Source organism: Mixophyes fleayi, chromosome 1 (assembly GCF_038048845.1).
Source record: "Mixophyes fleayi isolate aMixFle1 chromosome 1, aMixFle1.hap1, whole genome shotgun sequence".
Classification (NCBI taxonomy): domain Eukaryota; kingdom Metazoa; phylum Chordata; class Amphibia; order Anura; family Limnodynastidae; genus Mixophyes; species Mixophyes fleayi.
In genome coordinates, this window is record NC_134402.1 from 5,627,923 (window position 1) to 5,650,906 (window position 22,984).

Sequence of the window (22,984 nt, forward strand, 5' to 3'; positions counted from 1 at the left end):
TCCCCTATAAGAAGTACTGGCTCCATTACTTCAGTGACAGCAGTTACCCTATTAGAAGTACTGGCTCCATTACTTCAGTGACAGTAGTTCCCCTATAAGAAGTACTGGCTCTATTACTTCAGTGACAGCAGTTCCCTATAAGAAGTACTGGTTCTATTACATCAGTGACAGTAGTTCCCCTATAAGAAGTACTGGCTCCATTACTTCAGTGACAGTAGTTCCCCTATAAGAAGTACTGGCTCTATTACTTCAGTGACAGCAGTTCCCTATAAGAAGTACTGGCTCCATTACTTCAGCGACAGTAGTTCCCCTATAAGAAGTACTGGCTCTATTACTTCAGTGACAGCAGTTCCCTATGAGAAGTACTGGCTCCATTACTTCAGCGACAGTAGTTTCCTTATAAGAAGTACTGGCTCCATTACTTCAGTGACAGTAGTTCCCCTATAAGAAGTACTGGCTCCATTACTTCAGTGACAGTAGTTTCCCTATAAGAAGTATTGGCTACATTACTTCAGTGACAGTAGTTCCCTATAAGAAGTAATGACGCCATTACTTCAGTGACAGTAGTTTCCCTATAAGAAGTATTGGCTACATTACTTCAGTGACAGCAGTTCCCCTATTAGAAGTAATGGTTCCATTACTTCAGTGACAGCAGTTCCCCTATAAGAAGTACTGGCTCCATTACTTCAGTGACAGCAGTTCCCTATAAGAAGTACTGGCTCCATTACTTCAGTGACAGCAGTTCCCCTATTAGAAGTACTGGCTCCATTACTTCAGTGACAGTAGTTCCCTATAAGAAGTACTGGCTCCATTACTTCAGTGACAGCAGTTCCCCTATTAGAAGTACTGGCTCCATTACTTCAGTGACAGTAGTTCCCCTATAAGAAGTACTGGCTCTATTACTTCAGTGACAGCAGTTCCCTATAAGAAGTACTGGTTCTATTACTTCAGTGACAGTAGTTCCCCTATAAGAAGTACTGGCTCCATTACTTCAGTGACAGTAGTTCCCCTATAAGAAGTACTGGCTCTATTACTTCAGTGACAGCAGTTCCCTATAAGAAGTACTGGCTCCATTACTTCAGCGACAGTAGTTCCCCTATAAGAAGTACTGGCTCCATTACTTCAGTGACAGCAGTTCCCTATAAGAAGTACTGGCTCCATTACTTCAGTGACAGCAGTTCCCCTATTAGAAGTACTGGCTCCATTACTTCAGTGACAGTAGTTCCCCTATAAGAAGTACTGGCTCTATTACTTCAGTGACAGCAGTTCCCTATAAGAAGTACTGGTTCTATTACTTTAGTGACAGTAGTTCCCCTATAAGAAGTACTGGCTCCATTACTTCAGTGACAGTAGTTCCCCTATAAGAAGTACTGGCTCTATTACTTCAGTGACAGCAGTTCCCTATAAGAAGTACTGGCTCCATTACTTCAGCGACAGTAGTTCCCCTATAAGAAGTACTGGCTCTATTACTTCAGTGACAGCAGTTCCCTATAAGAAGTACTGGCTCCACTACTTCAGCGACAGTAGTTTCCTTATAAGAAGTACTGGCTCCATTACTTCAGTGACAGTAGTTCCCCTATAAGAAGTACTGGCTCCATTACTTCAGTGACAGTAGTTTCCCTATAAGAAGTATTGGCTACATTACTTCAGTGACAGCAGTTCCCTATAAGAAGTAATGACGCCATTACTTCAGTGACAGTAGTTTCCCTATAAGAAGTATTGGCTACATTACTTCAGTGACAGCAGTTCCCTATAAGAAGTAATGACGCCATTACTTCAGTGACAGTAGTTCCCCTATAAGAAGTACTGGCTCCATTACTTCAGTGACAGTAGTTCCCCTATAAGAAGTACTGGCTCCATTACTGCAGTGACAGCAGTTCCCGTATAAGAAGTACTGTCTCTATTACTTCAGTGACAGCAGTTCCCTAGAAGAAGTACTTGCTCTATTACTTCAGTGACAGCAGTTCCCTATAAGAAGTACTGGCTCCATTACTTCAGTGACAGCAGTTCCCTATAAGAAGTACTGGCTCCATTACTTCAGCGACAGTAGTTTCCCTATAAGAAGTACTGGCTCCATTACTTCAGTGACAGTAGTTCCCCTATAAGAAGTACTGGCTCCATTACTTCAGTGACAGCAGTTCCCTATAAGAAGTAATGGCTCCATTACTTCAGTGACAGTAGTTCCCCTATAAGAAGTAATGATGCCATTACTTCAGCGACAGTAGTTCCCCTATAAGAAGTACTGGCTCCATTACTTCAGTGACAGCAGTTCCCTATAAGAAGTAATGGCTCCATTACTGCAGTGACAGCAGTTCCCCTATAAGAAGTACTGGCTCCATTACTGCAGTGACAGTAGTTCCCCTATAAGAAGTACTGGCTCCATTACTTCAGTGACAGTAGTTCCCTATAAGAAGTAATGACGCCATTACTTCAGCGACAGTAGTTTACCCTATAAGAAGTACTGGCTCCATTACTTCAGTGACAGCAGTTCCCTATTAGAAGTAATGGCTCCATTACTTCAGCGACAGTAGTTCCCCTACAAGAAGTACTGGCTCCATTACTTCAGTGACAGCAGTTCCCTATAAGAAGTAATGGCTCCATTACTTCAGTGACAGCAGTTCCCTATAAGAAGTAATGGCTCCATTACTTCAGCGACAGTAGTTCCCCTACAAGAAGTACTGGCTCCATTACTTCAGCAACAGTAGTTCCCCTATAAGAAGTACTGGCTCCATTACTTCAGTGACAGCAGTTCCCTATAAGAAGTAATGGCTCCATTACTTCAGCGACAGTAGTTCCCCTATAAGAAGTACTGGCTCCATTACTTCAGTGACAGCAGTTCCCTATAAGAAGTACTGGCTCCATTACTTCAGCGACAGTAGTTCCCCTATAAGAAGTACTGGCTCCATTACTGCAGTGACAGCAGTTCCCTATAAGAAGTACTGGCTCCATTACTTCAGCGACAGTAGTTCCCCTATAAGAAGTAATGGCTCCATTACTTCAGCGACAGTAGTTCCCCTATAAGAAGTAATGGCTCCATTACTTCAGCGACAGTAGTTCCCCTATAAGAAGTACTGGCTCCATTACTTCAGCGACAGTAGTTCCCCTATAAGAAGTACTGGTTCCATTACTTTAGTGACAGCAGCTCTCCTATAGGAAACACTGACTTTATTACTGCAGTGACAGCAGTTCCCTATAAGAAGTACTGGCTCCATTACTTCAGTGACAGCAGTTCCCTATAAGAAGTACTGGCTCCATTACTTTATTGATAGAAGTTTCCCCATAAAAAATAATAGCTCCATTACTTTAATGATGATAGTTACCATAGAAAGTATTGGATAAAGCCTGATCTGAACATCAATGCTTCTTAAATAGGTTGCACATGATTAAAGAATAGCCGAAGAATAGACTTCCATGCGGTTTACGGGTCAATGTAGCAGCATTAATTAATATAGTCCTCTCCCGCCTTGATCGTCTCCTTATAGCTTTGTTGATGAAGAGATGAATACAGGGACTTATAGGAAGTGCCCAATGCTGAGGACGTTACATCTATTGTGATTGAACAGTAATGGCAGAAAGCTGAATGGAAGGAGACACTTACGGACAGATGCCTAATTATCCATGCTGTCTCAGAGCATTGTACGGCGGGTGTGATGGGCTTACTGGGGGCAGCTGCCAGCTGTCTGAAGACCCCTATTCTAGCACAGAAAAGAGCGGGAGCTCTGGTGGTCTGTAACCCCCTCCTTGCTGGAGGGCAGACACAACATTGTATTTATTCATCAGCTGTTATCACACTATGTCCTGGGGATAATATTAACGGGTATATGAGGTGACCCATTTATCAGGCTCCATGTATCCTGAGTTTTCCTTCACAGTCTCAATTTTTCCCACTCAAATTATTTAACTCAAAATTTTCTCATAATTCAGATGTCCGATGCACACAAATTATGAACATAAATGGTAAAATATTTATATTACTTTTTACGGTTTTCTAGACAGGAGTATATTGTGGCAGGGCCATGTTAACAGCATTATAGGCCCCCGGTCAAAGCAGTGGACTGCGGCCCCTACCCACACAACCACTCACAGGAATAAAAATGTAAATTATCAATAAAATTAAGTTTATATTTATTGGTACCTGCAGCAAAATTCAGTGTTTAAACATTAATAAACATGCTGTACAGCTGTGCCTTGATACATGGGTGAACAGATTTTTTTCTATTGGGCCCTGCCTATGGGGCCTCTATGCTCGTGTGGCCCCCGGGCAACTGCCCAGCGTGCCCAGGGGGAAAGACGGCCCTGCTTACTAGTGCCCTGTACATACAGTTTTTTTGTGTGGGCTACAGACATTTTGTGGGTAAGAGACACTGAAGGGTTTGAAGGCGGCACAGAATTTGGCTCAGGAAGTTGCCCAGGATTGAGGGAAGGAGTGAGGGTGGAGCAGATATCTGGAGGTACGAGGTGGCTGCAGAGAGGCTGGAGGTTGTAGCTGGGATCAGGGGTCACTGGGATGACTGGTAACTTGTTTATAAATCGCTGGAGTGTGAAAAGGAAACGACAATATACATCTGGACCCCTAGGCCTAGTATCTGCCAGAGATGGGCAATATACTTATATTGAAGAGGAGAACTGATTTATATATACATGATAATGCACTCCTTACTGCACATTATATGGTATTACAAGTATGAGCAGCAGGTGGAGTGGAGGTAATGGGTACGGAGAGAAGTTATGCCCAGAACCTCTGCAGAAACATATTGACTGTTTTCCATGACTCAGAATGTCCAGGACACGGGGGCAGCTGATATTCAGCACAATATCTGGAGTGTATTGAACTCATTTCCAACTTCCTTCCACCTTTGTGCATTTGACTAAGATTATTGTATTCATCCTTCAAAACTGGTTACACACAGACCAGCAGGGGATTAAGTGGGTGAGTCTCGAACAGCCTGTAGCCAATCAAAGCATTACAGTGTTAATAGCAGCGCAGAGTATTTCAGCACAGAGTGGCTGAATGTCCATGTGCCGGTACTGGACTTAGCAGAGATGAGAGGCTCTCGCCAAACCTCCTTGTTTGTTGAGTGTATAAACTGTGTGTTGTCCTGGAAGCTGCTTTATTCTCACTACAGTCTGGTGTTAAATGTAACAAATTAGTAACAACAAATGTTTTACACAGAGATTCAAAGCTTTTGTGGAACTGAATTTAATTGGCAACATACTGACAACTACAAGTACAAAAAGTATGTAACGTAAAATATGAGAGTGGTTTATAGACGTATCTCGTGGTTTATAGACGCATCTCGTGGTTTATAGACGCATCTCGTAGATTATAGACGCATCTCGTGGCTTATAGACGTATCTCATGGTTTATAGACGCATCTCATAGATTATAGACGTATCTCGTGGCTTATAGACGTATCTCGTAGATTATAGACGTATCTCGTTGGTTTATAGATGTATCTTGTGGCTTAGAGATGTATCTCGTGGCTTATAGATGTATCTCGTGGCTTATAGATGTATCTCGATGTTTATAGACGTATCTCGTGGCTTATAGACGCATCTCGTAGATTATAGACGTATCTCGTTGGTTTATAGATGTATCTTGTGGCTTAGAGATGTATCTCGTGGCTTATAGATGTATCTCATGGCTTATAGATGTATCTCAATGTTTATAGACGCATATCGTAGATTATAGACGTATCTCGTGGCTTATAGACATATCTCGATGTTTATAGAGGTATCTCGTAGTTTATAGACATAACATCTCGTGGTTATAGGATAAACTTGTGCGCACAACATTTTTTTTACCAACATAATTTTACCTCCAGGCTGTAAACGAGCAAACGTGTTATCTCATCTGGGATATATTAAGGCTGATTTAGAAACAATCTGATTTAATTGGAGGGCTAATAAAAACAACAAAGTATATAAGTGATGACAATGTTGGTGCCAACAGCCTCTCACCGCAAAAGGACGCTGCCAACAGCTGGGCAGCCCAAACATATTACTATGAGGATGTCTGTGTGGGGGTGGGGTGTGTGGAGACCCTGATTCCGCTGAGATCTCCTGGTTTGTATTTTTATAAAGAGACGCTGGGCCGCCCCCCCCCCCTCCTCCCCTGGAGCTTGGATTGAAGTGTTTCTTGTTTAAACAGGAAGAACAATATTACTCTAGTGAGAGGAGAGAGCAGCCCCCTGCAGACCCCTGACACACAGAGCTGGGGGGGACAGAGGGGGGACAGAGGCAGCAGTGTTCCCTCAATGCCCCAACGAGACCCCAAATTACTGCACAGACAGACACTAGAGTGCCACGTAACTAGTACTATATAATATAGATCTAATATCCTGCAATAACGTCCCCATCACCCTGACCAATGGCGGAAACTCTTAGTAACGTTTATCGCTCCGGCCCAGTATCACCGCGGCAGCTGATTAATGTTCAGCTGCCTGAGTGATAATTATTTGATAAATATTTTTTTGCTGTTTTAACCATAGATAAAAATTCACCTTCTCTGCCTCAGCGGGAGATAATTTTATCGGTAAAACTTCTGCTATCTGAGTGTCAGCTCTCCGGGGGAATATGCACTATAGCCCCTTAGTAGGCTGGGGTCTTAGGTCCACCTCCGCCGCAAGGCTCCGACAGCCTCTTTCTCTCCTAGGTAGGCCAAAGCTTTCCCAAGGGAACCGCTTCTTCACCTGCCCCCAGAAATAGGGAGCCTCCGGTAACTTGGGGAGATGGTCGCCCATAAGGGTCTTCATCCCAGACCGTCAAAAACGAGCATGACAAAACAAACCAGAAACGTGAAAAAAGTGTCAATATATAAATAAGTCTCATATAGGCCCAGCAGGAGCAGCGTCCGTGTACCCATGTAGGGTGGATGCTGTGAGATATGATCTATGTATTGTATAGACAGGAGGATGCATTGGGCATACATACATGGCCAGCTATGGGTACAGGTTGGCACAGAAGCTGACCTAGGTAGGGCAGATATACACTGATATTAGTCACAATGAGCAGTATACACAGGTTAGAGATCAGATAGACTGAGGGAATTACCATCTGTAAACACCCAGATTCCCGCACTCTTTATAGTGTATAAGATTTGTTGACAATATGGCCGCTCTCCTGAGATTTCTCAGCCATTAATCACCTGATACTCAGTAGCCCGTCCTTTCCCAGCAGATAACAGCAGCATCTCACACATCCACAATCAGTTTGCTAAGTGACAATTAAGGGCCCCTGTTCTATTTGACTATTGACATTTGATAATGGTCATTCAATTACAGCTCACAGTGCAGACCCTGTACCTGAAGGGTTCACACTTATATAGCTGTAGATCCTGGCCTTCCATATCTGTAGGTGAACAGAACATATAACACAGCGGATAGAACTACCCGGGTCAAAAACGGACCCAAAGAACTTACAATCTATGCAGGAAAAGAGATTTGTAGAAAGACGAGCAATAAAGGTTAAAGAGGATTCCCACCTTAAGATTACTGTAATGTATTGCCTTCCTGAGACTCTAACTACATTGTGGTTTTCAGTCATGTCTTTATATCATCAGGCAGAGTTATTTTTCTTGTTATGTGAGACACAGCTCCGCTGGGTCCTCTGTGTCCTATTCCACAGTAACAAATGAAACAACTCTGCCCGATGATAGAAACGTATGGATTAAAGCATGAAGGGAAACCAGAGAGTCAAAGTTATGTATTTGGTATAGTTGAATGTGGGCGTATTTAATAGAAGACAAAGTAGGTTATATACTAGTTATGAAGTTATGTGGATACGTTACATTCCTCCCCCTGTCTACATTTCAGGTGGTTTAACGATGGTGCAGCTGTCACAGTAGGAGGATATACAGCTATTACGGGGTCACTGCACAGACATCACTGCTGGCTGCAGGGTCTACACTGTTATTCTGCAGAATAATCATCCTTCTGAATTTAGTTGTGAAAGGTATTTGACCTGTTCCCAGTCCTCCCCAACCACCCACACAGCAGAATAGTTGTTGTTCCAGCATTATTAATAGTCTACAAATTCCTCACACACACACACACACACACACACACATATGTACACACAACACACAATCGTCTGCTCCACAGCAAAACTCCATTTGTGCAATATTTCATCTTTGCTACTGGCTCTTATTATAAACAATTAATATGAATTCATCATTTGGGATTGTTTTTGCAGAATTCAGTGTCCTGATTTTTTTCTCTGTATAAATGTGGGGATCTCTAGTCATCTAGTCATGCTGGATGGTACTATGTATACATTGTATAGTGATGCAGGGGACACAGCTCTGCTCCTACCTTTTTAGTTGCTGCCACCTCATGGACAGCGGCAGTATTGCACCATGTCAGGTGTATTCGTGCACGTTACAGCCAGAAGTACAAGTGCACAAAGCCCAGTGAGCTGACACTTCTTGTAGTGTCCGCATGCTCCTGGCGGAGGTCACATGGTAAGAAGAAATGAGGGGGACACCTCTCAGTCAGCTAAATAAGAATAGAGGAAGCCCTTCCCCCACTCCCCTCCTGCTTAGCACGGGGCAGTAAAGCAGATGGACTTAGTGTGTGTCCTGAATGATGATGAAATGAGCACATTGAAGGGAATCGTGGGAGCGCTCCTGACGCTAGGCCATGCTTAGTGGTGATGTTTTCACTTGTGAGAGACCTGCTCCGACTTTCTGAACCAATCAGAATGCACGCATAATGTGTAGAAGGATCCTGACTGCTCAGTGTGGGTGTTATCATGTACGTGTCCTTAATATGTTTACAGGTAGAAGTGATTCAGCTTGATGCATTTGGAGAATTGCTACCCAACGCCACAAAACAAGGCAGCCAATCATTGGGCCTCATTGATGAAGCGGGATGGATGCCCATGGCCGGGCTCCTTGGTTTTACCGCGGTGCGCTTGGCTAGTCTACACAGCAAACGACAAGCTGCACGACTAATGTCCGCTCTCAGGAGACACCTCTGGAAAACTACCAATGCGTCTAAGTGTGCGGAGAGGAGGAAAGTCTCCGACCACGTTAGAAATGTCCCTTCCATTAAGTATAACATTTCTGTTTAAGCACCGGAATAATGCCCGGTTCAGCCTCACGTCAGCATCACGTTACTCGGCAGAGCGACCGGACATATTTATTTCATGCGGCACTTTAGTGCATTTTTAAGCTTAGTTTTACATTGGTCAAAGTGGGTCGTAAAAACGCGCTCTTCCACCAATTAAGTTCTTCCAGTAGTAGACATGGCCGCGGCCCTCCGCATTTAGTGCACAGTCTGGTTTTCGCATCGTTCCACAGGCCCAGCGCGCCAAAGCTACCTCCGTACATTGCAAGGGTGATCTTCTTTACTCCACCCAACGTCTCCGCAGATTCACCCCAGACTAGTTACCGAGGACTCGTACCTCTGCCAGCCAGTAAATTCAGAGACGATCATTATCATCATTTATTTATATAGCGCCACTAATTCCGCAGCGCTGTACAGAGAACTCACTCACATCAGTCCCTGCCCTATTGGGGCTTACAGTCTAAATTCCCCAACACACACACACACACACACATACACACACACACACACACACACACACACACACACACACACACACACACACACACTTCTATTGGTGGGATGAGAATCAATAGTAAATCATCAGCTGATTGTTAAATAAACCCCCAAGATTACAATCCCTGGTGACTGCTGGGGTTTGTGGTCTAGTGGTCCCTACCCGGCTCTCTTCTGGTTGTATATAACTTTACACCATACTTGCCAACTTATGGCAAGTATGATCCGGGAGCCTGCCGGGGAAGGTGGGCGTGCAGAGGGTGGGGCTCCGAAAACCGCATCATTTTACAGCGGGGCGGGGCCAAACATTGCGATTCCCAGTGAACCGCAGCGTTTTGGACCTAATTCTGCCCACTTCACTAGGAAGTGGGCAGATCAGGGAGATTGCCACACTCTCCCGGGAGTCTGGGAGACTCACGCGAAATACGGGAGTCTCCCGCACATTCCGTGAGAGTTGGCAAGTATGCTTTACACCAGCCATTCACAGACACATGACCGGTGTGCAGTGACAGAGGAACCTTTGTCTCCCCCCCAGTTATTGCCTTTTGTATCACTGTTTCCTCAGCTAATCCACCATCTGTCCTCTGCAGCTTCCAGTGTATAATGTCCAGGTTCGGCTGTGGAACATTATCTTTTACTGCTGAGTTTTCATTTGTCCTGTACAGCTGTCGTTTACCTTGTCACAGATAAGTCTGTCTGGATGGAAATGACATCAAAGACTTATTAACCACCATGCAAAGCAGTTATCCAAATTATCTGTAAACTGTGGTCTGTCCTGTAGATTTATCAAGAGTCACCTTGTAGAATTTGCAAAGTGATTAACATTAAGGAGAAGGGAGGGACTGTTATACCTGACTGCAGATGTCAGTCATAAATAGGGACAGCAGAGGGATTATTGGAGGGGATATCGGATACCTGTAAAACAGATCACCCCACGATAGCAGGACACTGCCCTGAGGTAATTGAATGAACCCAAAATAGGTCATTGGAAAACTTACAAAAGCTCATAATATTTCTCTATTTCCCGCAGTTATAGGGGCCGACCCACAAGACGGGATTTGGAAAGACCCCAGAAAATCAATCTGCAGTGAGGTCTGTGGGACTGCTGGTACAAAGGGTACAGTAAAACCTTACAGCCCTGCAGACACCCACCTTAGGAGCACTTCCTTCTCCTAAAATACTTCTCATATCCAGGGCCATCTTTTCCATTGGGCACGATGGGCAGCTGCCCGGGGGCCCCACGGGCAAGGGGGCCCCATAGGCACGGCTCTTAATGAGAATAAATTATCCTGCAAAAGGAAAAAACCTGCAAAAAAAACCTTCAAGCGTCACTGAGCAAGTATATCTATCTATCTATATATCTATATCTATATCTGTATCTGTATCTGTATATTACTATATCAGTGGTTAGGGAACAGGGGTAAATTACCCCAAATGGGGTAAAAATGAAATTTCTTGGGGTAATGCTGCCGATTCACATGCTGTCAGTTGCATTGTAGACCCCTTTAAATGTGAAATTGCTGTTGTACCAGAAGAGCCTCAAGGGTTGGCAGAGACACTTCTTGAACTTTGATGCAATAATGAAGCACGTATTGCATTTGAAAACAAAGCAGATCTGTCATATTTTTGGATGTCAACAGCTGCAAAGGCTTTCAACATTGTACATGAGGAGGCAGTCAAAAAGTTGCTGCCTTTTGCAACAACCTACCTTTGCGAACAAGGATTTTCCACTCTAACGAACATAAAAACAAGGCAGAGAAATCGATTGGATGCTGAAGACTGTATCCAAATTGCTGTGACATCAAAATGCCCCAATATTGATGCTCTCGTATCAAAAATGAAGCAACATCATTTCTCCAAAACCTGAAGTTTTGAAGTTGAAGCTTTCAAAGAAATTTTGAGTAGATTCAATAAAATTTTGAATTCCAATAATTAATAATATATGATTTCCTTAATTTCAAATCAAGGCGGTAACGTCGGCGTATCTAAATATATTTTGGGGTAAAAGGGAAAAAAGTTCCCTGACCCCTGATCTATATCTATATCTAGGGGCCCCGGTGCACTGCTTTGCCCGGGGGCCCATAATGTTGTTAAGATGGCCCTGCTCATATCATCATTTACCAGGACAGCCTTAATTACATGCATCACTTCCATGTCTTTGTATCTTTTTATTACATTATATATTTTTGTTATAATACGGTGATAAACCATCAGCATAAGAGGCCGATTGAGTCAGGGGGTTATCTCTGTGTGACGCGGGTGTAGGACAATGGTGGGATTAGACAGTGACCTCCTGCACCATCAGTCCGCTGGGGGTTATGTTCTAGTTAACAATAACAGACCAGTCCCCAGTGGAAGCTAAATTCCCAGCTTCAACCAACGACTGCATCTTACCTGGCACCTCAGCCTTCCCCCAGTCACACTCTGTATCCTACCAGGACCATACAGGGTAAAGAGTACAGGACAAGAAATGAGTATTACCAAGACTCCAATAGCTCCAAGCATAGCCAGTACGGTGAAGATGGAGGAGAGGAAATGGTGTGAGGTGAGTGTGAGTAAAGGAGGTACAGGAAGAAAGAGGATTAGTGTCACACTGCACTTCCTCCTGCACTCACTGTATGAAGGGATCAGTGACTGACAGTATGAGTAAAGGAGGTACAGGAAGAAAGAGGATTAATGTCACACTGCACTTCCTCCTGCACTCACTGTATGAGGGGATCAGTGACTGACAGTGTGAGTAAAGGAGGTACAGGAAGAAAGAGGATTAGTGTCACACTGCGCTTCCTCCTGCACTCACTGTATGAGGGGAGCAGTGACTGACAGTGTGAGTAAAGGAGGTACAGGAAGAAAGAGGATTAGTGTCACACTGCACTTCCTCCTGCACTCACTGTATGAGGGGAGCAGTGACTGACAGTGCGAGTAAAGGAGGTACAGGAAGAAAGAGGATTAGTGTCACACTGCACTTCCTCCTGCACTCACTGTATGAGGGGAGCAGTGACTGACAGTGTGAGTAAAGGAGGTACAGGAAGAAAGAGGATTAGTGTCACACTGCACTTCCTCCTGCACTCACTGTATGAGGGGATCAGTGACTGACAGTGCGAGTAAAGGAGGTACAGGAAGAAAGAGGATTAGTGTCACACTGCACTTCCTCCTGCACTCACTGTATGAGCGCAGCAGTGACTGACAGTGTGAGTAAAGGAGGTACATGAAGCAGGAGGATTTGTGTCACACCGCGCTTCCTCCTGCACTCACTGTATGAGCAGAGCAGTGACTGACAATGTGAGTAAAGGAGGTACAGGAAGCAGGAGGATGAGTGTCACACCGCGCTCTCTAAGTCAGTGTTGCAGGAGCAGTGATGGAATGATGTACAGAAGAATAAAGGATGTCTTCACACTGCAGAACCTGCTGTGGGTAATATCTATAATCTAGTGTGGAGTAAAGTAATGTTTGGTTTATTTCAGTCTATCTAGTGAGCTGTAACAGGTCATTTGAATGCTGCCCCAGACAAATGGGTAATTATAGGACATATCACATGACAAAGGGCACAGGGGGGGATTCTCACAGCTGTAGTAGGAAGTAATCTGTAGCCAGGTGAGATATTTACATACAGCAGGATACAGCAGCATATGGCCTCATACTGTAACAAAGACATTATTAGCAGCTTGCTGCTGCCACCTAGTGGTGAAACATGGAAAGGGGCTGGGGTAATACAACAGTATGTGACAGTATGTGTCACCATGTTGGTTATATTGGGTCTCTTGTTACAAAAATACTGGTTATTACCAACAATTAACCATTTTCCCTTGTATATGATATGAATCAACTTAATTTCTATTTACCACTCATTGCTTTTAATCATAATTTTTAATGAATCACTTCTCATTTATACATATGGAATAGGACACTAATAGAAGAAAGTTTTTGTAAAAAAATTGAAGCTGGATTACACTAGATGTATTTATACATTAAGATGTATTTATTTCTCTTTATAAATACATTCCATGTGATGAGGAGATTGATCCAAGGAGTGTCAGAGGACAATTGAAGAGAGAAAAAAACACAAGATTCTTGCTAATTGCGACTACAAAAAGGACATTTCTAGTAAGAAGTGCTGTGGTACTAGGGGTAGCACACGTCAAAGGATTAATAAGTGAATTTTCTGTTTTGGGTCACCTTTTGGAATGTCTATAAGAACTATACATAAAATTTATTGTTACATTTATAGTTATATATTTATTTATTAGAAATTATAACCCTAACAGGTATAAACAATATCACACTATTAGTGTTGTTTTTCTGTTTTTCATAAATCCTCCTATTACGTATGAGAAACAGTGGAGGAGAACAATCAATGAACCTCTCACCATGAGAATATAAGTATTGATAAATATTTTCGTTTCGGTTTAACCTGAACAGGATATACACAGTGTCTGAATTGTTCTTTAGTTATTGTATTGAAGTGTTTATTTGTAAATTCGTGTGTGTTTTACATCAGAACTGGTTTGGGCAGCAGTTGGTTTCTGGAGCGCTGTGAGAACTTATTTTTTCTATTAGAGCACAATTCTCTATAGTATATGGGTATTTAGGTATATGATTTTTGGAAAGGAGATTATTTTAATAATTCTTACCCAGGTAGGAGGGCGGCGGATGACACTACCATTCAGAGAGAGGGCAGATTTTTGGTAATTTGGAACCCTAGGTGTGTGGCCCATTTAAATGGTGCATTCCTACGACAGAAGGGTGAGCAATCCTTGGGTTGAGGTACAGACTTATCTGTGTTCATGAAGAGGTCAGATATTATGCTGTATTCCTTCACTTGGAGTAGGGAAGCATTGTTTGAGCCCAATGATATATAAAAGGATGTCGTCTGCAAAGGCTGAAATTTTAATTTTGTGGTTTCCTGTATAGATGTTGTAAGATACAAAGTAAGAGGCGCAGGTACAACTTAAATAAAAGAGGTGACAATGGGCATCCATGGCGTGTTCCCCTGTACATCTCCACCCGATCAACCCACGGTCTGTTTGCTAAGAATGTAGTGGATGGAGTATTGTAGAAATAATGAATTAATCTAATATTGTCAAGACCAGTACATCCTCCAGATGTCCATGTGATTGTAGATGGCGTGAAGGCTGAGAAGCAGGCTGCTACGGTTGGGGGTCTCTATTGATACTACTGTAGCTGTAACTGCAGAACTGATTCCTTTCACCAAATGGTGCCCCCTACGAAGCCCAACGGATGGCCTGTCAAGGGGTCAGAAATATTGGAATGCCCAGAATTTTTGCTAATATTTTGAAGTCAATATTAAGGAGTGTATTTGGCCTGTAGGAGGCAACTAGTTGAGGATCTTTGTTAGGTTTGGGTAAAAATATGGTGTGTGCATCAATGAAGGTGGTGTGATTGGGGTATGTCTGAGAATGGATTAGAATAGCTCTAGTAGGGTTGGTACAATATTCTGTATTTACTGGTGAAACCATTCGGGCCCGGTGCCGTATGTTTGTACATTCCAGCAACAGTCAGCTTATTTCCTTATGCATAATGTCCTTATCCAGGAGGTCCCTTTGTGTCTGTCCAAGGTTTAGAAGTTGTGTTACTTCCATACTTTTTTCTTATACAGTCAGTTTGGGTCGCCTGGTAAAGCTCCTCATAATAGCTCAGGTATTTCTCCAGAATATCCCCGGTATGACTATACAATCTCCCTGAGAACGGCTCTTTAATTGCTGTTATATATTATTTTTCCAGGCTTTGGACATAATGGTAAGAAGCTTATAAAAAAATGATATTCTCGGCGCTGTGACACTAGATTATAGGTATAAAGGTAGATAAAGGAACAAGCACTATTAAACATACCACTTGCTGTGCGGAAGCTGACTCTAAAATCCTTATGTTCTTAGAGGCAATACAATACGGAACAGCTTAATGCTGCATTAGACATTGTATCAGAGATATATATTCAACGGTAACATTGTCTGGACTGAGCTTACGGATTTAAGAACGTTTCAGTGGTCATTTTGCAGGTGCAGCTCAAGGGGCGGACCAAGAATATATCACTAAAGCTGGGTACACACTTCAGGGTTTTTGTCCAATAATCAGCCGACATACGACCGCTCGTTCAAAAGTCAGGTCGGTGTGTGTAGTGACATGATGGTCGAAAGTCTGTCCAAATGGACGATTGTCGCCTCATTTGGTTGGTCGTACCATTAAATATTTTCATTCCAATCTCGTTTAGTGTGTATAAGTTTCCAACCGATCTTGCTTCAATGTGTACGAAATTACAGTCATTGCTCATGACAACATGGCTGTAAAAAGTCGCTAACGGGACTATTGTCTAAAACAAGGCTAGTGTGTATGCAGTCCATGGACCGAGCGATCGGAACATCGTCCGCATTGAAAATCGCTCGGCATAAAAAGTTTGTGGAAAACTCTGTAGTGTGTACCCAGCTTTACCATTGCTTCTTCTAAATTACTTACCATCTGGGGTGTTCATTCTACGGACCAGGAAAGTGTCCCAGTTTATTTCATTGCTAGTTGCATTTAAAAGTACTTGCTCAATATTGGATACAGTACGGTCATTTTATTGTTTGAATAACAGTTTATATTTTTGGCCGCATCTCCAAAACTACGGAGATAGGAGAAATACCGGTGATTGTTGGAAGAAATATAGCGCATTGTGATACACAGGATATTCATTGCGGAAAAATGTATACGTCAACTATTTCTTAATATCTCAAGATCTTGTCACTATTATATATATATATATTTTATTATTGTTTTTATTTATCCATGCTTAGAGCTCAGATCCTATGTCACTATTCAATTAGGAACTGCATGATGGGAATATTCCTTTATTCATTAACAGATTATTTGTTTATATTATCATAGATATCACTTTGATACCGGTTTAATGTGAGGAATCTCATAAATTAGTTATTGTATATGTGCTATATGTAAACAGTGCACTGTTTTTAAATATTTTATTTGTTAATAAACATTGTGGTTTATACAATACAATATTGCGGATTCAGTTAATAATAGGTTAGTTCCAGTATTCCAGCACTGATATTTGTGTTTTTTGGTAAGAAGCTTGCCTGGTCTATTCCCCCCGCGAACGTCTTTGTTTATAGAATAATCTAATTTCAGTTTGGCTTGGGATGGTAAAAATGTTTCTAAAAGCTGACAGGCTTGTTTATATGCCTCAAAGGAGTCGCCATTCAGTTAGTCTACATACATATGTACTTAAGGAAGGCGCCATATACTCCTGGAGTGAGCGTCAATGTGCCTCAGGCTTCTGTCCCCGCATCACCGCCTTCGACATCTCCCACCATAGAACAGGGTCATCTCCATGATCTATAATGTCATCAATATATTCCTCCACTATCATTGAGAAAAACACGTAAGACTTCAGAAGTGGAGAGGTATAAAGGGAAGCACCAGAGGCAGATAAAGTTGAGAGGAGATGTAGTATTGAATCGTATACCGGAGCGTGATCAAAATTGTCTCCCATGGATGCATATTGGACCTGTGTGATCAGGGTGTCCACTAGGATGTAGTCTGTTATAGATAGGGACACATGGACTGCGGAGAGATGAGTATACGACCTATCCAAAGGGTTGAGAAAGTGGAAGGTGGACCAGTCTCTGGCAGTGTAAGTCGTGTCTGACACATAACATGGTGCAGGAAGTAACTTGTAACGTGTGCAGGATTCAGAGATGCATAAGCTGGAACTCAGGTTCCCCTTTACTGAAATGTTTCTATTGGTGTCCTGTCCGTGAAAGTTGTGTTTGCTACAAGTTATGATTTTTATTATTTATTTAATATATTTTGATACAGCAGCTGACAACAGGTGAAACACAAGTCCACACTGTGTATGATGGCGCATTTGTATAACAGTCTGTGTGACTGTACCATGGTACATTTGTATAACAGTCTGTGTGACTGTACCATGATAAATTCTATAATAGTCTGTGTGACTGTACCATGGTACATTCTATAACAGTCTGTGTGACTGTACCATGGTACATTTGTATAATAGTCTGTGTGACTGTACCATGGTACATTTGTATAATAGTCTGTGTGACTGTACCATGGTACATTCTATAATAGTCTGTGTGACTGTACCATGGTACATTTGTATAATAGTCTGTGTGACTGTACCATGGTACATTTGTATAATAGTCTGTGTGACTGTACCATGGTACATTTGTATAATAGTCTGTGTGACTGTACCATGGTACATTCTATAATAGTCTGTGTGACTGTACCATGGTACATTTGTATAATAGTCTGTGTGACTGTACCATGGTACATTCTATAATAGTCTGTGTGACTGTACCATGATACATTCTATAATAGTCTGTGTGACTGTACCATGGTACATTTGTATAATAGTCTGTGTGACTGTACCATGGTACATTTGTATAACAGTCTGTGTGACTGTACCATGGTACATTTGTATAATAGTCTGTGTGACTGTACCATGGTACATTTGTATAATAGTCTGTGTGACTGTACCATGGTACATTTGTATAATAGTCTGTGTGACTGTACCATGGTACATTTGTATAATAGTCTGTGTGACTGTACCATGGTACATTTGTATAACAGTCTGTATGACTGTACCATGGTACATTCTATAACAGTCTGTGTGACTGTACCATGGTACATTTGTATAATAGTCTGTGTGACTGTACCATGGTACATTTGTATAATAGTCTGTGTGACTGTACCATGGTACATTTCTGTAGTCGTCTCTGTGACTGAACCTTTCTTAAGTAGATCAGATGTAATTGCTTTATCTGTAGTTTTCCTCCCTCACAATAATATTTATCAGAGGGTTGCCGGTGACAATGGGTGTTTTTGGCAGCGATAGAGCTGTTTTGCTTGCGTTATACAGTACAGCCAGCGATAACACAACGTGGTAGCGCAGTATCACTCAGCCGCTGCATTGTTTGGTTCATGTTAAATTGCAGCAATATGTGATTGTAAATAATTTAGCCTCATCACATGGGAGTTGTCCGTGCAAACCAGCAAAATAAAAACAAATGCATTATAGTTTTCAAGTGCAGGTTTTATCATGAAAAATTACGTGTACTGTCCTGATGTTTTCTTTTATTTTTGGAAAGGTGGACTGATGCCAAAGCCAGACCCACAAAGTATTTCTTGGTGGTGTTTAGAAAAAAATCCCCACACATTTGACTTTAGTTTCCTTTCTTGCAATTGCAGTAACATTTTTGGCAATATTGGTGTCTTTGCAGTGACAGGAGGAAAAAACAAACTAATGGTATTTTCTGATAACTCATCGTCTCCTGGGAAAGAAATGTATCATTTGTGTGGGTGCAGACAAGTTACTGATATTGATGTTGGAATGTGACCAGCCCAAAAAGTGCCAAAATAAGCTTAGCAGCGAAGGGGTTAACTGTTTTACATGCAGTACCGTATGTTTACCACCAGATGTCGTAGTGCTTAATTATCCCACTGCTATGTAACTCACATTACGGAAATGTCATTAATTCACAAAAATCCAGTTGAATCCCCGTTATTAATAAATTAATTAATGAAACTGACAGCGTGACCTCCGTTCCCCCCTCCCAAAAGAATAACCAATGCTTGTACTTTCAGCCTGGGCCACCCTATTTGGTACTACAAGCAAAACAGTGATGCCATCCAACATTTAGAATTATGAAATCAGGATAAAATAGGGACGTATCCCCATTCCAACCAAACTTCACCCACAAATCTGCAATTTTAGCTAAACCCCACTCACGTTTGGCTAAGCCCTACCTTTATTACAGTATTGGGACAGCTGGCAGGTATATAATGGTGAATCATACAGTTACATTATCGTATTGTAATGATAAAGTGTAACTAAGGAATGGAGCATCTCCTTAACATCGCTAAACACCAGAGTGTTCCTCCTCTCTGCACTCACAGGCGCAGGTCGAGTCCGTGGAAACATTTCCCCACATTAAGCGCAAACTGACCAGTGTTCAGGGGACTATGCGTTGGGTGCAGTTTGTAAATAAGGGTGTAGTGATCACTCTCATATCCCCTTCTGTCCCTCTGTTATATCCGTGCGCTCAGCTCAGTTCTTGTGTCATTCCCAGGGAAATCTCTTTATAAATCCTCACAGTCACAAATATCACCACTATCTGTACCATGCAAACTAAAATATAACTAATCTCATTCCCATTAGTTCAAAGCTTCCCAAATCCAGTCCTCAAGTGCCCCCAACAGCTCATGTTTTCTGATTTTCTGTTTTTGAGAACAGGGGGGTAATTATTAACCCAGCCTAATAGGTTAGAGCACGACTAAAGAAACCAACAACACAACAGGTCCTGTTGGGGAATTTGAGGACCCGAGTTGGAGACTCTGGACCTGAATCATCAAGAAATGTATTCTGAGGGTAACATAAATGGGCTCCGGTCTACTGCACAAGACGCTGCAAGATAAGTCCAATACCTGGATTATAAAGTCACAAAAGAGCGTCCACACAAAATATTAAAAGTGTCACCTGTTAATACTATTAATATTACTGATAAAACAGTAAAAAAAATGATTTGTTTTAATAATTTGTTTTCCCCATGAATACATTTATTAGGATGTTCTCAATGTCTAGTGAATATAAAATACATGTTTACAGTTGGTCCAGATTGCAAACACATGTTATAGCATGTATAGGAGACTGTCATCACTACTGATCAGGACTTAGACTAGCCCTGGAACTGGAGCAAGAGATACGGCAGAAAAACAGGTCACTTTCTGTACATTGACTACAGCAAAACACCCCTTCCTCGCCCCGTTCACTCACCAAAATCATTATCTGTAATAAGTGTCTTTTACATTCCAAGACACAGCAGACAGGGCTGTGCTTACTGCCATATGTCCCGGTCAGTGTGAATGACCATGGCAGATACCTGGTGAATCATGCCCCCTGAGTTACTGAATACTGCCCTCTGCTGATCATGACACATATTGCATGCTAAGTTTCTCCTTTGATTTAATTTCTCATTATCCTCTGTTCGTTCAGATTCTGGAGTGATATAACCAGACAATATGACAGAGACACAATACAGCACAAGCAGTAAAATGTAAAAAGACAGAATATGGTACAATTCACAGGCAGAAACATTGATGTTTTATTGTAGTAAATCTTTCTTTGTCTGTAAGGCATCATCCATGTGCTTCATCCATGAAGTTATGAATGTTTCTTCCATTCCTCCAGCATAATTATACTGTATTAGGATTCCCTGTTTTCATCATACTCTTACATCTTAATACATACTTACCAAGTTTCCCTAATTTCCAGGGACAGAGAATGGTTTGGTAACTATTAGTGTAATATATTACAATATTCATTCGGAATATACATATAATACAGGAATTATGCCCATACATTACTGGTCATATAAAGGAGGTGTAGACAAGAATCATCTTTATATCTGTGTGTTACGGCCTCAGCGTTGCGTTGCTGTTAGCAGAGCATATAAACATTGAGGTTACTGACTGGTATTATATTGTGCAAGAGATGCGTGTACGTTATATCCTACTATAGAGGTAGGTGAGGTAGGTGACGTATTCATGTTACAATACAGAATCCTTCCAATTTAAAAGACTCTATTGGACCAAATAATTCCTGAGACATTCAATCCCTGACTCTCAAGACACTGAACTCCCTCCAATACAATGAAATATCATTAATGCCCGGACATTGTCTGTACAGTTGCTCAGGAGGTCATGCAGCGTGGTCCCCTCTCAGCAGATTCTGCCCGTACCACAGGTCTCCAACTCTGTCCATCCCACACCTGGTACACTGAGATACTGATCACCGATCTAATGTGCTCAGGTGGTTGGTGAGTGGAACTAAAGACTGACCAGCAGAGGTCTCTGGACAGGTAAGTGGCTGAGGTGTGAGGTATATTGTGTTATCAGTGGATCGTCCCTCAATTCTCCACAGGATACAGCCAGGACACAGTCAGATCCATCTCATGAGAACACCGGGAACATGGGCATCAATGGCTTACAAATCTTTGTCTTCCAAATAAGGATCAGAGTCAAGATGATGACAACCAGGCAGAGGAATATCGAGACCTTTCCAACTGGAGAGCACATAGAATATGTTCTATTAGTCACTCAATAACATGCTGGAGAGCACATAGAATATGTTCTATTAGTCACTCAATAACATGCTGGAGAGCACACAGAATATGTTCTGTCAGTCACTCAATAACATGCTGGAGAGCACACAGAATATGTTCTGTCAGTCACTCAATAACATGCTGGAGAGCACACAGAATATGTTCTGGCAGTCACTCAATAACATGCTGGAGAACACACAGAATATGTTCTGTCAGTCATTCAATAATATGTTGGAGAACACAGAATATGTTCTGTCAGTCACTCAATAACATGCTGGAGAGCACACAGAATATGTTCTGGCAGTCACTCAATAACATGCTGCAGAACACACAGAATATGTTCTGTCAGTCATTCAATAACATGCTGGAGAACACAGAATATGTTCTGTCAGTCACTCAATAACATGCTGGAGAACACACATAATATATTCTGTAAATCAGCCAATAACATGCTGGAGAACACACAGAATATGTTCTGTAAGTAACACAGCAATATGTTTATAATGGTTGGGAAATTAACGAACGAGACTTACTGATTTCAAGAACCTCGTATGGGTGACTCTGTAGCACAGGTTCATCCTAAAAAAAAATGTTGTTTTAGTCTCTGACCATGTAATATATTATACAATATGAGATACATTAACGGAGTAAACAATTTATATACATTAGAGAATAATGAATTTCAGTCATATACATGTGCTCAGGATCTCATATATGGGGCCACGACTTCTGATTCTTCTACTTTCTCCTTCACCCAAACAAATCAAACACCACCCTGACCTATCATACAACTTTGTAGTCCCTTCCTCTAATCTCTCATGATCTCATGGAGTCCACCAGAAACTAGTGACATCACTGAGGCACTTAGCACCACATACAATACACAATTACAATGTAAGGAAGACTCACTATGTACATGTCCGGTCTGTCTTTTAGGCAGGAGACGTCCTTATCTTGCAGGAATCGGCTGAGGGAGTGATGGCTGCAGTCACTGAACATGTCATTCATGTTGGAACTGAGGAGAAAACAAAAACGTATAGATGGGGAGACTAGAACCCCCCTTATGTGGCAATATTAGTCCCTCCTGACACGGGAGGTAACCTGTGAGCGCGACGGGGGCCATTTTTGAGCCAATATGACACGTTTCACCACGAATCGTGTCACAGGGGCCCCCAATTCAACAACTTTACTAAAAAGTGGACAGAACGCAGGAGAATGGGCTCCATTCCGGGAGACCTAGCCAGAATTCAGGTGTGTCCTGGAAATTCCAGAATACTGGGCAATAAAAAA

At 42.0% G+C, this 22,984-nt stretch overlaps 1 protein-coding gene across 1 annotated transcript in view; it reads right to left on the reverse strand.

Annotated features, from left to right (window-relative positions):
• Positions 1-20,671: 20,671 nt before the first annotated feature.
• ADAM33 (ADAM metallopeptidase domain 33) overlaps positions 20,672-22,984 on the reverse strand; it is a 40,862-nt gene continuing 38,549 nt past the window's right edge. Inside the window, exons 12-14 of the mRNA XM_075186683.1 lie at positions 22,604-22,709; positions 22,228-22,273; positions 20,672-21,655 (exon numbers count right to left, since the gene is read on the reverse strand). Of these exons, the coding sequence (XP_075042784.1) occupies positions 21,543-21,655; positions 22,228-22,273; positions 22,604-22,709 (265 nt within the window). The 3' untranslated portion in view covers positions 20,672-21,542. The remainder of the gene's footprint in view (positions 21,656-22,227; positions 22,274-22,603; positions 22,710-22,984) is intronic.